Here is a 15,321-nt window from a genome sequence, read left to right as displayed (position 1 = left end):
GCCTTTCTCTTGGCCACCAAGGAAAAGAGGTGAAAGGCGTAGGTTATGCCTATCCATTCCTCAACCCACCTTGCCTAGGATTTGAGTTGGGGAGCGGAATACATTGAGCAATCCTTGTTCAGGGGGAAATGTAAGAAATGGTGCATTCTGGACAAACTCAACACTTTACTTTGCCTCCTTTCACTAGGAACGCTACCACTCACTCTCAAGCCTGTCCTTGCAGCCATAAGGACTACAGACTTGGCTTGAGCCAATGTGAAATAGTGGTTAGAGTGTCAGACAGGGATCTGGGAGACCCGGGGGCATGGCTCAGTGGCAGAGCATCTGCTTGGCATGCAAAAGGTCCCTGGTTCAATACCGGGCATATCCAGTTAAAAAGGACCAGGCAACAGGTGATGTGAAAGTCCTCCACCTGAGACCTTGGAGAGTAGCTGCCAGTCTGTGTAGACAATACTGACCCTGTTGGACTGATAGTCTGAATCAGTATAAAATAGTAAAGAGTCCAGTAGCACCTTTAAGACTAACTAACTTTATTGTTAGTCCTATTGTTGGTTAGTCTTAGGATGCATCTGACGAAGAGAGCTGTGGTTCTTGAAAGCTTATGCTACAATAAAGTTGGTTAGTCTTAAAGGTGCTACTAGATACTTTACTATTTTGCGACTACAGACTAACACGGCTAACTCCTCTGGATCTGTGATTCAGTATAAGGCAGCTTCATGTGTTCACTGGGGAAAGAGGTTAGGAAGCCCCTCTCCTTCCACATCAGACTTCTCCTCTTAGTTCATGTAGGTTCAGGTTCGACTCCCCAAGTGTTGTGGAAGCTCTCAGGGTGACCTTGGACCCGTCAGACCCTCTCAGCCTAGCCTACTCCACAGGGTTGTTGTGAGGGTAAAATAAAGGAGAATGATGTAAGCTGCTTTGGCTCCCTGCTGGGGAGAAAGCCAGGGTATAAATAAAGTAAAGTACAAATGTAAAAATAAACAAAAACTTCCGCTAATCAGAGGGGAATTGAGCAAGGATGGCAGCATATGGTTAGTATTTTGCTGCATTTGGACATCACTGCCTGAAACACGGCTGCGGCTAGAGCCTTTCGTGTTACGAGACTCGATACTTAGGGAGCGAAACGTGCCACGTGACTGTTTGGAAGCGTGGCAGCTCTGGTGAGCGTGGGCTTTTGGCTTTCCAAAGCCAGTCACCATCATCCTCACTGTGGTTCGTTTTCCGTCTTGTGCCTTTGCAGTGCTGCTAGCCCAGAACCTGAATTCTGATGACCAGGATGTGGTCCTGAAGGCACTGAAGCGTGTGCCCGAGAACCGTCTCCGCAAGGACGGGCTGAAGGCATTGAGCCTCTTGCTTGTGGAAGGCAATAGCAAAGTCATAGGGGCCGTGTCCTCGCAGCTGCGCAGCCTGTCGGAGAACCCTAGCTTCCGGGAAAGGGCAAGTATCTAGTGAGGGAGGCAGTTTTTGGATCGGGAGAATTGTGCGCCTGATCTTTCATGGGTCACAACTGCCCTACAAACTCCACTGCGTAGTTCTACAGTTTTGCAGTCCACCTCTTTGGCATTATTATACTGTTTGTATTACATTGGTGGTTCCCAACCTTTTCGAGTATGAGGATCCCTTGTGAATATTCCAAAAAATCTTGTGGACCCTCCATGGGATAGTGGCTGGAATTCAGTAAGACTTTTAAATCCAGTAGTGCTTTCAAAAGAATTTGTACTTCATTAATCGCGGTGATTCTGCACACGTTAGATAATGCACTTCCAATCCTCTTTATAGATCATTTGGAACGGATTTTTTTTGTGTGCGGAACAAAAAATCCACCTCAAACAATTGATAAAGTGCATTGAAAGTGCATTATCCAACGTATGCGGAATCAGCCAACATCTACATACATTTGAAAAATAGTAATACAGATATGCGTAAGACATAGTATTTATTTGGTCCATAGAAAGTTACGTTTGCTTATTTATTATACTGAGTCATTTAGTGAGGTGGTTGTTGCCGTTTTGCAGCTTTTAGAGACTGGAAGTCCGGTTGAAGAGTAGACAATACAGACTAGTGACTTGGCATAGTAGAAAGACGCTTCCTATGTCTGTATAGTTCGGAGTTTACAGATGTCGCTGGCTAGAGTGACCCCTTCGCTAGCACAGTTTGCATTTAGCCATCCCCGTGGGAATTCACTTGGATTCTCAACGAGCTTTCCATCCTTGAGGGAACAATTGGTAGATGCTTATTTATTTTGATTTCATCCCTGCTTTTCGTGGTAAGTTGGCTCCCAAAGGACTTAGCAGGTGTCAGATGCTAACACAAACAGTGATTAAACTGCAATTCAAAATATGCCTTGTGGAGAGAATTCTCAATAGTGGGGGGTCCCAGCATGATCAAGGGATGCCTAGTTGCTCCTCGCACAATGGCTTTAGCGATGGCACATGAGTTGGAGGAGGGGGAGAGGTTGCCTTGCATTGGACACAAGGAGGCTGATGGTCTTGTCTTCTTTAGGCCCTGGTGAGTTACCTTGACCAGTTGGAGGATGAAGAGGTGCAAACACGAATTGCTGCTTGTGCGGCTTTGGGGTGCCTTAAGGTAAGGGCAGCATGCTTTGTATTAAACGTAAGTCTAAAGCCAGCTTTTCTCATATTTGCCAATTTGGAGTTTGGGACTTTTCTAGGGGAAAGAGAGAGATATAGAGATACACACATACACAAACTGACTTGTGTGTGTTATCTGCTATGAAGTCACTTCTGACTTACAGCAACCCTGTAACTGAATGGCCTCCGAAACGTCCTATCATTAACAGTCTTGCTCAAGTTTTGCAGACTGAAGTCTGTGGCTTCCTTTACCAAGTCAATCCATCACATCTTGGGTCTTCCTCTTTTCCTGCTGCCTACAACTTTTTCTAGCATTATTGTCTTTTCCAGCGAGTCTTGTCTTCTCATGATGTGACCAAAGTACAATTAGCGTCAGTTTAGTTATTTAGTCAAACTGACTTAACAATACGAAAAATACAATGCAAGAAAAATATACAAAAAGTAAAGTGACAAACGAATGAGAAGGGGGAAGGCTTTTTTTTAAAAAATCGAAGCACAGGTCTTCCTCTCTCTTTCTGCCTCTCTGCTAGCAGATCTTTCTTCCTGCTTTAGGCCAAGAGCCAAAGAACAAAAACCTATTGGCTCTTGTCCTTCAGCTCGCACCCAATGGCCCCCACCTCTGGGCACACCTCAACTTAAATACCTGTGAAAAGCAGAGGAGAAATAGATTTGATGTTATTCGGCAGCTGCTAGCTATGACAGGCTCTTCCTCAGTTCCTCTTCAGCCAGATGTTTTCTGTCTGTTGGTTCAAAATGCTGTCTCTTCTTTAATGCTCCATACTTTTTAATACTAGAAAAGAGCAAGAGTCCAGCAGCACCTATAAAACTCACAAAATTTGTGGTAGAGTAGGAGCTTTCGTAAGTCACAGCTCACTTTTTCAGAGACCAAACTCCAAGCTCTAAAGAAGTGAGCTGTGACTCACAAACGCTCCTACCCTGTCACAAATTTTGTTTGTCTTATAGGTGCTACTGGACTCTTGCTCTTTTCTACTGGTATTTGAAGAAGTGAGCTGTGACTCACGAAAGCTCATACCCTACCACAAATTTTGTAAGTCTTCTAGGTGCTACTGGACTCTTGCTCTTTTCTGCTGCTACAGAGAGACTAACACAGCTACCCATCTTGATCTGTACTTTTAAATATAATCCTATGTGTGCATTGTGCTCGGTGGAGAGGCAGAGTTACAGTTGGACAGCATCTTCTTTATTTTTCTCCTCTCCCTCAATAGGCCAAAGAGAGTATTGAGCAGCTGGTGTATGTGTGCCAAACAGATAAGGAGGCCGTGCGGGAGGCAGCCAAACAGAGCTTGATGCAATGTGGTAAGTTTCCTGCTGGCCGAACAACCGTTTGTCTCCCATAGTACCTTGGCAGGTGGCTTCCTTTGCAGCCTTGGGCAGGGGACAGGGGATGGAGGAGCAGCTTATGGGTCCATGCCGAGCGAAGTAATGCCCACTCTGTACTGCAAAGCTAGGAAGAGTCTCTGCTAGCCTTGGAGGGGCATGTATTAAAAGTTTTAAGCTCTTGAGTTACCTCTGCCCATCTGCTGTAGTTCTAGGCTGATGATAGAATGCCTTCTGCCCCCATGGCCTTGCATTGCTGTTCATTTGCAAGAGATGATATAGGTGCCTCGGAATGGAGACTGCTAAGCCGTTGTTGTTTATCCTTTGTTAGATGGCACTGAGCGAAACATCTGATTGGCTAAGTAGACTTCTGGGTCATGATGAGCCGGCTGCACAGGTTGGGAAGCTGTTGGCCAGTCTGTTTCGCCCCTCCTCAACCCACCTGCCTGCCTGTTGTGCCAATGTCTTTATCCTGGACTCCCTCACCCACCCACCCCAGCTTTATCTCATTTGGGTCTGTCGTCTTCACTGTAATACACTCCTCCCACCCAAGTTTGTAGGCATTCCCTGGAGCATCCGTGTCCTGGCTCTGCATGCATGTCTGTCTGTGTCACTGCTGCAGAAGGAATGGTTTTCCCATTGAGGATCCGCAATGTGATGCCAGAGTTTCAGCACCGTCATCCAGCCAGGCCTTTTTATTTATTATTTATTAATTAAAGCATTTATATCCCATTTTCCCCACAGCTCAAAGCAGCTTGTACAAGACATAATTTAAAAACATCCAAGCAACCATAAAACCCCAGTTCAACTGCCCAAGCTAATAAAATGCCTGACACACTCCCATTAAAATCCCTGGCAAATTATAAAACAGCTTCACAGGGTCCCTGAAAATTTCCAAGGACTGTGAGCTGTTTGGGAAGCTCATTCCTTAAAGTGGGATTAACCACAGAGAAAGCATGGGCCCTTGTTGATGCCAGGCGGGCTACCTTTAGTGTGGGTACATTCAGAAGGTGGCGACATGAACACCATAGCAGGTACAAGGGGGAAATAGGGGACATAGGCTTCATCGGGAAGTGGTGGGCTCTCCTTCTTTGGAGGTTTTTAAAACAGAGGCTAGATGACTATCTGACAGCAATGCTGATTCTGTGAACCTAGGCAGGTCATGACAGGGAGGGCAGGAAGGGTTACATCAGTGCTTAGTTCTTGTGGCCCCTTTTTACAAGCCCAGGGTAATGCCGATCACCACTTTGGGGTCAGGAACCAATTTCCCCCAGGCCAGTTTGGTAAGGGATCCTGGAAGGTGTTTTGCCATCTTCTGGGCATGGAGCAGGGAGTCACTGAGGATGTGGGGAGGTAGTTGTGAATTTCCTGCAGCGTGCAGGGGGTTGGACTAGATGACCCTGGGAGTCCCTTCCAGCCCTATGATTCTGTGGAAGGCAGTCCTTTCAGCACTGGGATCCACACTGGTCCATCCTGTGCATTTCCGCTTCCTGATTACTACCACAGGCTTAGTTCATCAGTGGTCTTGTTGATGCCCGGTGGGCTACCTTTAGTGTGGGTACACTCAGAAGGTGGCGACATGAACCCCATAGCTGGTACAAGGGGGAAATAGGGGACATAGGCTTCCTCGGGAGGTGGTGGGCTCTCCTTCGGCCATCTGACAGCAATGCTGATTCTATGAACCTAGGCAGATCATGTCCCTCTAGCTGACAGTGTCCTTCGTATTTGTATGAACCTCGAAACATTTGGCTGCTCTCGGGCACATTTTTCAGTATAATGCCTAGGCAACAATTGGATTCAAATCACCCTTCAGGCATGAAGCTTGCTGGGTGGCCTCATGCTCTCATCTTTTTTTCTGAGTATTAAAAATGAGGAGAGGATGACCAATATATGCTGTCCTGAACTCCTTGGAGAGAGATAGAATGTAGTAGACATTTCCGAGGCTTCTCCTGCAATCTCACAGTGATGGGCAACCAACTTTTGGGAACAATGCCCCCCTTGCCCAAACAAACTTCAATGTAGAGCTAGGATACTGGCCAAGTCAGCTATTACTTGACCACAATTGAGTATGGTGATGGATACCTTTGTGTTAAGTGGCATTGCATTGGGAACATCTCATAGCAAGGAGAAGACTGAGTTATCCTTGGTTTGGTTGTTGTGGGTTTTCCGGGCTGTATTGCCGTGGTCTTGGCATTGTAGTTCCTGACGTTTCGCCAGCAGCTGTGGCTGGCATCTTCAGAGGTGTAGCACCAAAAGACAGAGATCTCTCAGTGTCTTTTGACTCTGTCTTTTGGTGCTACACCTCTGAAGATGCCAGCCACAGCTGCTGGCGAAACGTCAGGAACTACAATGCCAAGACCACGGCAATACAGCCCGGAAAACCCACAACAACCATCATTCTCCGGCCATGAAAGCCTTCGACAATATATCCTTGGTTTCCTAGCCCTGCAGGAGTGGGGGGGGGGGTCACCCACGTGCAGACTGAGGAGCAGGGGACTCTGTGTGCCCTCCCAGTGGAACCACGTGGCGTAACTCTGCAGGCGTCTCTGAACAGGAACTGAAAAATACCCAGTATAAGAGGAAGGAAACACAAGCCACGTTGCAAGGGTCAGAGTATTAGGACTGCCGCAGAATCCCTTGGGTTTGCTGTAGGAGGGGAGGGACAATGACAGTGTGAAGCTTCAGGGAGAGCCTGGAATGTGGACTCTTCTAGGTCCGTTCCAACCTCATAGGGTGGGACCCTCTGGTGGGTCACAGAACCTCACCTGCTGGGTTGTAAGCTCCTCCAGGGCTGCTCCCATTTCCTTGCTGCTGCTTGGGAGGACCTTCTACCAGTGCGTACAAGTAGAGTGCGAGGGCAGCATTGCTCACACATCTTACATGTGCAAATTGAGGGAATCAGAAGCAAGGCCAGCCTGTAGTAGATGCTTTTTAGTACAGGCAGGTTCAGAGACATGCCCCACCCCCAGCTCTCCCTTGCCTTCTTTCTATCTTTTTGCCTGACCTGGCCTGTTTCCTCATCCCCCCGCCCCCACCACTGCACATTGGTCGGTGCCCCAACGTTCCACGCATGCTTGCCGCATGAAGCCCCCCCCCCATTGGTGAAGTCACAACTGTAGTCCCTCCCCTCCTGCCATATGACTTGCTGAAATGTGATTGCACCTCAGTGAATCCCCTGCTGCCGCCTGAGTGTTAAAGGGGAGTCCTGGGTGGAAAAGGTGAAAAACGTAATCAGATTTTATGAGAAGATCATTAGTTTGTTGTCCTCAGGCCTAATTCTGATGTGGTTCTCGGTTAGGACTTTAAATATGTTTATGGTTATAACTGACCAATATTTGACCATTTAGTTTAACTTTTGACCCGCTAGATGCCCACCGTAATCCACTGTAGTAGCACAGTCTTTGACTGGCCCAGTTACCAAGATTGCAAGCCTATGTAACTAGGGAGCTAGCTCCAGAGAATTCAGTTGGATACTTTTCTGAACGGACATGCATAGGATTTAGAGGTGCCACCTCTCACCCCTGCACTGCCACTTGATGGAGAAGCAAAAATCAAGGGGAAACCAGCATCATGCACTGTCGTGACATCACTTCTGGGTGTGCAACTGGAAATGATGTCACAACACACACCCTAGCACGATGGTAGTTTGCAGAATCTACCCCCTCCCAACACTTCTGGGGGTTGCCAGCAAGCTTGCTGGCAGCCCTAATAGGATTATATTATAAGCAATTTCCCTTTCCTCCCCATCCCAATAGTTTATGACTTGCCACTTCTATGGTCAACTGCTTACCAACACATACACAGTCACTTCCTGTCTGGAACAAACTTGTATCTTGGGGATCGACAGCCACCTACACACCTCCAAATATCTGCTGCAGCTGAGACCACTTCTAGATGGAGTGGTTTCGGAGTATTGCATTTGTCAGCATCTGAAAGCCACTTAACAAATGGGACACTAGGAAAATTACCAGGGCTGGAATAGCTGGCAGCAGGTGCCCAGGTATGCTCGTGTGAAAACGCATCAAGTGTGCATGTGTGTTCCCGCCCCGCCCCCCACCAAGTATTCTTTCCTGTGCCTTCTAATTTCTAAGCTGCACAACCAGCAAATTGAGGGGATAGATATAGCCTTTAGAGAACTTCCTGAAAGCTGCCCGGTAGGCAGCCAAAAGCGACTTTTCTTCGCATGACCTTTTCTGGTAATGGATGACCAGCAGTGGAATGCAGCATCTGCTGGATTCCATGAGGAGCAGGGCTTTTTTTCAGCTGGAACGCAGTGGAACAGAGTTCTGGACCGTCTTGAAAATGGTCACATGGCTGGTGGCCCCGCCCCCTGATCTCCAGACAGAGGGGAGTTTAGATTGCCCTCCACACCACGGAAGGCAATCTGAACTCCCCTCTGAGGGCAACCCACTGAGTTCCACCACCTCTTTTCCCAGAAAAAAAGCCCTGGTGAGGAGTAAAGATGAATTAATTTGCTATGCACTAAACATTTATTTATAAGCTGCAAACATTCACATTTAAGCAGAACCTGGAGAGTGGACTGGCTACCTAGCAAGAAAAGTCAGAAAACAGTCATCTGCTGGGGTTGTATTTAATCAGTTTATTCACAATAGGTTCCAGAGCAGACCTTAAGCAGTTCAGTGTCCCTGCTGTAGATTTCCACTTTAATTCATCTCTGAAATTAAAAAATCATTAAAAAGTCAGTTTATTCTACAGTGTTACCATGCAGTGGGTTGGACACAGACCAAGATGGCAATTTACATCAATTCGTTCTTCTACACCAGTTTGGTGTAGTGGTTAAGAGCGCTGTACTCTAATCTGGAGAACCGGATTTGATTCCCCATTCCTCTGCTTGAAGCCAGCTGGGTGACCTTGGGTCAGTCACAGCTTCTCAGCGCTCTCTCAGTCCCATCCACCTCACAGGGGTTGTGGGGCTAATAATGACATAATTTGTAAACTACTCTGAGTGGGCATTAAGTTGTCCTGAAGGGTGGTATATAAATAGAATGTTGTTGTTGTTGCACACTGGCTTCATGCCATTCCTAAGAGTCCCCTGTCCCCCCAACAGTAGAATTCTGTAGAAATCAATGGGATACAGTAGGAAGGGTACAGGGTGAGGCAGAAAAAGGCCTGTGCTGCTGAAGGAAAATTTAGTCCGGATCCAACCCAGTATCTACATAGATGTGTTCATAGATGTGTTGTCCCCTTCACGTTATCTGCTTAAAGTAGCATAACAGACTGCCTACTTGTGAAGGCATTTACTTGCAAATCACCCTGAGGACAGAAGTACATGAGGGGATCTACATTACCCCTTTCTGAATAGATGTATGCAGGGGTCATTTCGTAGAAAAAGAACTGGAGGAGCTCATTAGCATAATCTATTAGCATATGCCACGCCCCTTGACAGCACCAGAAGTGTTATTAGCATAACTGATTTGCATATGCCACACCCCCTGACATCACCTATCCTGGCTATTCTGGACCCAATCCTGGCCATTCAGGGCCGAAATTGGGCCCAAAATGGCAAAAGGGGGCTGAAAATGGCCGAAAAGGGGCCCAAAATGGTCAGGATCGGGCCGCTGCTAAGTGGGAGAGTGATCCACCACCCGTCAGAGGCCCGATCCGGGCTGTTTCAGCCCCAGTCCAGGCTGAAACGGGCCCCAAATGGCCGAGAGTCAGGTGGGTGGGGCCACCTGTCATGTAACCTCTTTGGGGAACTGCCGGAACTGCATTCCTGTGCGTTCCCCCTCAAAATGAGCCCTGGATGTATGAATGGAATCAAGCTGGGGCAACCAGTTTTCCCTGTTTTCAAGAGAAGACGGCTGTGCAGAGTGCTGATTGGCCAGCTCTTCTGCCAGTCACATAGCCATTTCCTCCCTCCTCTCTACCTGTCTGTTGTGCAGAGTGCTGATTGGCTGGCGAGTTGAGGCATTCTCTCCCTTATCCTAAAGCAAAGGGGTTTTTTGTTAAGACATTTTTAAAAACATCAAATAAAAATTTCAGTATACAAATATGTCACAGGTGGAGATTATAAAGCAAGAATTTGATGGAGATCCTGAATATTTATGCAGGAGTTGGAGACGTGTATATATGTTACTGGGAGGAAGAGGCAGAGCTTGCCCCACAGCAGAAAGCCCCACACCCGTTCCTGCAAGTTGTTGTATTAGCTTTCACATCTAAGATCCTTAGCTTGAACCAAATCATTTGTCCCACATTGTACTTGTCCTTCTGCTCACACATCTATATGTCAGAGATCAGCATGGACACAGGACACAAAAGAGCCTGCGGATAATTTCCAGGAGGAAGAATCCTGGTTGTCAAGGGGGAGAGGCTTTGAGTCCAAATTCAAGGAGATCTTCGCAGGGCCACCACTAGCTTGAACCCACATGGGGGATGGCTTTGAGAAAGGGTTGCAAATGGCTCTTCTCAAGTAGCCCTTCTCCTGCAGCCACTGAGGATCGGCTCCAGGTAACGGCAGCTTTATGAAAAGGTGGGGTGGGATTTCCCCTCCCTTTTCAGGCTGTTATGTTTTGGTAGATAGACTTGTAAAGTTGTTTTGTGATCTTTCTCAGTATCCTCTGCGTATCTTGCCTTGCCAACACACAGTGTTCTAATTCTCCTTTTGACTGCTGTGTGTGTGTGTATTCACAGGGGACGATGGAAAATCAGCTCACCGACGGCTGGAAGAATCCCTTGATAGTTTGCCACGGATCTTTGCCCCGGGCGGCATGGCCAGCACCGCGTTCTGAGGGGGTCTGTGCTGACTACCTACGGATCTGTTTGGGGCCCAGAACCTTGCATGCCACAACTTCAATCATGTCACGCAGGCTTGGGGTCAAGCTGCCGTACCACCGGCTGGGCAGTTCCTTGCCCCTCCGGCATGCCTACACAGCAGTATTAGCACTGCCCTGCACGCTGCCTTACACGGAGGATGCCTTTCTGGTAGCCCCCCTCCACTGGCTACCACACTCACAAAGTCGACTTGAGCACAGGGTGGTAGAAATGGTCCCTTGTGACTTGGCTTTTCTATAAAAGCCTGCTGGGTTGGGAGGGACTGCGAGTTTGGACGTTAGCCAGGGCCAGCATGCTCCTTTTTTGTAAAACAAGGATCGACAGCCGTATCAGAAAGTCCTTGGTCACTAAGGCTGGTCTCCAGCTTGAGATAAGCCTGGATAAAGCTGTTGTATGGGGAACCCCCTCCCCCAAGTGTTAGTTCTGCCATCTCGTCTTGTACACGCCCTTCTCCCATTGAGACAGTGATTACTCCAGGAATCCAGGGTGGAGGCATCTTCCATTACTGATGACTGCCTCCCTGAGTGGCAAGTTCCTCTGTTCCGAACGAACAGCTTATAGGAGCCAGCTCTCTGCATCCCGGACAGGAGACGGATGGGAAAGTTTGTTTTTAATGGATGGTGCCGTGGAAAACAAGACAACATGGATAGGCAGACTCTGCCTTCTTTAGGGTATTTTTATTATTTTTATTTACACTTTGGAGGGTGCAAACGAAAGCAAAAGTCCATTTTCTATTAAAAAGACTCTATAAATTAATCTATATATCTACACAGATATATAAATATATTATATATATATATATGTAATGTAATTACTGAGAGATCTTGGCTAATTTTTGATTTTAAGCCTGAAATAAAAAGTTTGAGAAAGTTGGTGAGTTTTGTCATTTTCTGAACACTTCCTGGGTCCTGATAACTGGGTCATGCGGTGTGGAGTGACCCCTTGGGACCTACTCAGGTCAGAAAGGTGCAACATCAAGACTTTAAAGTTGTTGTTTTTTTCATTTCCATACCTATAAAACAGGAAGAAGGGCCAAGAACCCTTTCCAGAAGCAAACTGGAATTGCAGCAGCTGCAGATGCGATGGCATCTTTTATTTCCTACAATATTCTTTGGGTATTTCATAAAAACATTAACTCGGTACATAGCCAGGGAAGCTAGGAGAATGTTCAAGACTGATGTTCATGGAATGGTTTGGAAACACCTTGTGCGGTAGCATTGCTGAGCAGTAAATGCAGAGAACCGTAAGCAAGACACAAAAAGAAAGCGGGCTGTCATTATTCTGAACGGGAAGAGATTTAAGAGTAGCAAAAATATCCCTGTGAAAACCTAGCTGTGTGCCATGTCCTGGCCTGTGCCATCTAAGGATGTGAAAAACCTCCCCCTTCTCTGAAACGGAGATGAATATACCCTGCCAGGCCAAGTTCACCGCCTGATCGACCACTTGGGGCACCAAATTGGCAGAGAGCAGCAGTGTAGGCAGAGCTGACGGACATGGCTTGTGCTTGTCAGTGCTTCCCAGACACTACTATGACCCAAGTCCATGGGAGCCACAGAGATGCAGCCTTGAGAGTTTGCATTGGACCTGTTGGGGTAGCATAATAGGAGGCACGTGCATATCTGTGCCACTCCCACCTGGGTTCGAGGTGGACCTCCAGCTTGCCTTAGACCCAGCTGGGGCATCAAGATACCTCAATTGCTTTTTGGTCCAGTAATGCCAGCAGAATTTGGATTTTCTGCTGTTCCTGTCTCTGTTCCCCCAAATCTGCTTCCCAGCCGTCTCGATCCCTAAAACAAATACTTTAAAAATGTACTGATACACAAAGAGACTTAGCTAGGTTCTACAATACCTCTATGGCACAGGTTATTTATGGAGGAAAACCAGCAGTGATAACACTGCTATAAGGACAGAGAGAAACCAGAAGTGCTACATAGAAAAGAAGAAGAATGGCTTCTTAAATGAGTCTGCCCTATCACCATGAAACTGGCCTGAAAGCACTAAGTTAAATATTAGTCCAACACCACTTTTGCGGAGTATCTAGATAGACTTCCCTGCATTAGTCTTGAAGAATTCCTTGTGCCTATATGCTTTGGTATACTTCCTGTGCGATTTGCTAAAACGTTAGAGATCTCTTAGCCCACGTCTGAGATAATAACATTTGAATTAGACCTAGTTCTTACTGAACTCTAGGCTGTGCTGCTCCAGAATCCACAACTGAGTGCTCCTTTATAACCCAAATATTTCCTGCATGTAGAAAGCCAGTGTGTTGGGTCAAACGCTATGCTTGAACGACACTTGGGGTGCCGATAGCTATAAGTTGATTGCTGTTCCATGAAATCAAAAATGCTGCTGCATAGATGGCAGCTTACGTTTTAAACTTCAGCCTAGAGTCATTTATTAGTAATGGCAGCTATCAAGGGCAAACCCTGCTTGCATAGTCAAATTTCTGCTCACTACTTTAACAGGTGTCTTTTCCAAAGAGGAAAACAAGCAGACTTAGGTGGCTAAAGGCCATCCAGGTCAAAAGTTTACTTGACAGTTTCAGCTGATTTAGTATAACATTGTAAGTGTCAAACCTGTTTGAATGTACTGTCTTTTTATTGGTCTGACACAGTGAGTTCTTTACAAATAATTGACCAACTCTTTTTCAACCAAATGCCAAGCCCGACTTGGCAGCCTTCTCCCTGGCATATGGTTTGACATCATTTGGAAGTTAGTATAATCTGGTGATGAGAGTGTTAGGCCTGAGTTCAAATAACAGAAGCTCACTGGGTGACTTTGGGCAAGTTTGTACATACTCAGCCTAAACTACCTCGCAAGGTTGTTGTTCTGCAGATAAAGGGCAGCATAAAAATGTGACAGCTATGGTGGAGGGGGGTGTTTTTGATCACATAGACCCTTACCTATCCCATGGTCTGTGAAAGCTATGGTAGGCTTAATGGCAACTGGGAAGCTTATGAAAAGCAATCCCCTTCCCGTGGAACATCCCCATGTTATAACCATGACTGCCTACAATCAAGTAAGGTGGGGGTGGGCACTGGGTTGCCAACTTCCAGGTGAGGCCTGGCAATCTCAGAATTACAACATTTCCAGACTACAGAGATCAGTCCCCCCCCCCCCCAAGAAATGGCAGGTTCGGAGGGCAAACACTATGGCATCACATCCCTGAAGAGTTCCCTCGCCTCCCCAAAGTCTGCCCTTCCTAAAATCTGACCCCCTAATCTCCAGGAATGCCCTGGCCTCAAGTGGCAGATTTGGGCTGGCATCAGCTTACACGGAGTAGATCATGTTCCTTCCCTCCATGTTCCCCACACATCTTTAAAGACAGTGTGACAAGTTGCACCGTGCCCCACAGGACTGAAATAATGTTGCCATATTATTCAGCCCATCAGTTAACACCTGCCTCAGACGCCCTGCTCTCTCTGCCCAAGCCTTCAGAAGCGAGGCAGGTGGCAACCAGAGAGGAGGCTTTTTCACTCGTTTGTGGAATCCCCTTGAGCCTCCCCTGGCACCTACACGGCTTTCTTTTAGGTGCCGAGCCAAACTGTTTTGGTTCACCTAAGTTTTTACATTAAGGTGTTGACTTTTTAAAAAAACCATTATTTTACTTTGGAAACATATTTGAAGCTCTCTGGTCTACTTCATGGCCTGTTTTTATGCCGTGATCCCACCCCCCCCCCTTTTGCTGGATTTTAATTAATAGTTTTTAATGTTTTGTTTTCATTATTTATATTTTGTAAGCCACCACAGGCAGGTTCTTGGAGAGGCAGCACAATTTTTTCCCCTAAATAACACACAGAGAATTTTTTGTGAGGAAAGTGCTATATTGTAGGTTGTTATTGATGGTTTGGGGTTGCGTTATGATTATATTGTATTGTTTCCCCTTTGTGAGCTGCCTCGACCAGGTCGCTGAAGCAGTGACATACAAGTTTTCTTTTTTAAAAAAGGTACATTCCAGCCCTACTAGATTTTATATGCACATTACAAGTGTATCAACCGAGTAGCCATAAACAACATATTGTGATGAGGTAAAAACAGAGGCTGAAAGATGCACCCACTCTTTTCTTGTAGCTTTCCACTGTGGAAATTCATCTCTTTTTAAATCTGTGATGTGAATTGCTTGGATGTGCAATCCTTTGTCCTAGGAAGAGCTCCCTAGTTGAAGAAATAGGTAGCTGTACTATTCTCTGTAATTGCTTTCCATCACAAACTACCTTTCTGTGATAGAAACATAAGGAAATTGTTCACTTGCTTCACTTTCAGCCACTTTTCGCAGTGAGATCCAAGGTCTCTTTTCGCAGAATTTTGGGGGTGGGGGTGGGAGATGAACGGCAGTTAATCCACTCAGAACAGATTTTAAGGCACCTGTTGTGAGTCTTCTTGCAATGGCCGTAGTGAAAAGCTACCCTTTTCAAGCTACCAATTTGGTGTAGTGGTTAAGAGTGGGCAGGATTCTAATATGGAGAGCTAGGATTGATTCCCCACTCCTCTACTTGAAGCCAGTTGGGTGACCTTGGGTCAGTCACAGCTTCTCGGAGCTCTCTCAGCCCCACCCACCTCACAGGGTGATTGTTGCGAGGATAATAACAACACTTTGTAA

At 46.6% G+C, this 15,321-nt stretch overlaps 1 protein-coding gene across 9 annotated transcripts in view; it reads left to right on the top strand.

Moving 5' to 3' along the window:
• The window catches only part of RIPOR1 (RHO family interacting cell polarization regulator 1), a 121,492-nt gene extending 109,709 nt beyond the window's left edge, over positions 1-11,783 (top strand). For 5 of the 9 annotated variants that reach the window (XM_055000342.1, XM_055000346.1, XM_055000343.1 and 2 more), the window contains exons 19-22: positions 1,241-1,437; positions 2,503-2,586; positions 3,818-3,908; positions 10,581-11,782. In XM_055000342.1, coding sequence (XP_054856317.1) covers positions 1,241-1,437; positions 2,503-2,586; positions 3,818-3,908; positions 10,581-10,678 — 470 coding nt within the window. In that variant the 3' untranslated portion in view covers positions 10,679-11,782. Of the gene's footprint in view, positions 1-1,240; positions 1,438-2,502; positions 2,587-3,817; positions 3,909-4,260; positions 4,480-10,580 lie in introns of those variants that run through there. The other 4 variants (XM_055000340.1, XM_055000339.1, XM_055000338.1 and 1 more) reach the window with 2 other exon arrangements.
• Positions 11,784-15,321: the final 3,538 nt, after the last annotated feature.

The sequence above is a fragment of the Eublepharis macularius genome, chromosome 16 (assembly GCF_028583425.1).
Source record: "Eublepharis macularius isolate TG4126 chromosome 16, MPM_Emac_v1.0, whole genome shotgun sequence".
In the NCBI taxonomy this organism is placed as follows: Eukaryota; Metazoa; Chordata; class Lepidosauria; order Squamata; family Eublepharidae; genus Eublepharis; species Eublepharis macularius.
This window is presented reverse-complemented; position numbering and strand designations above follow the sequence as displayed.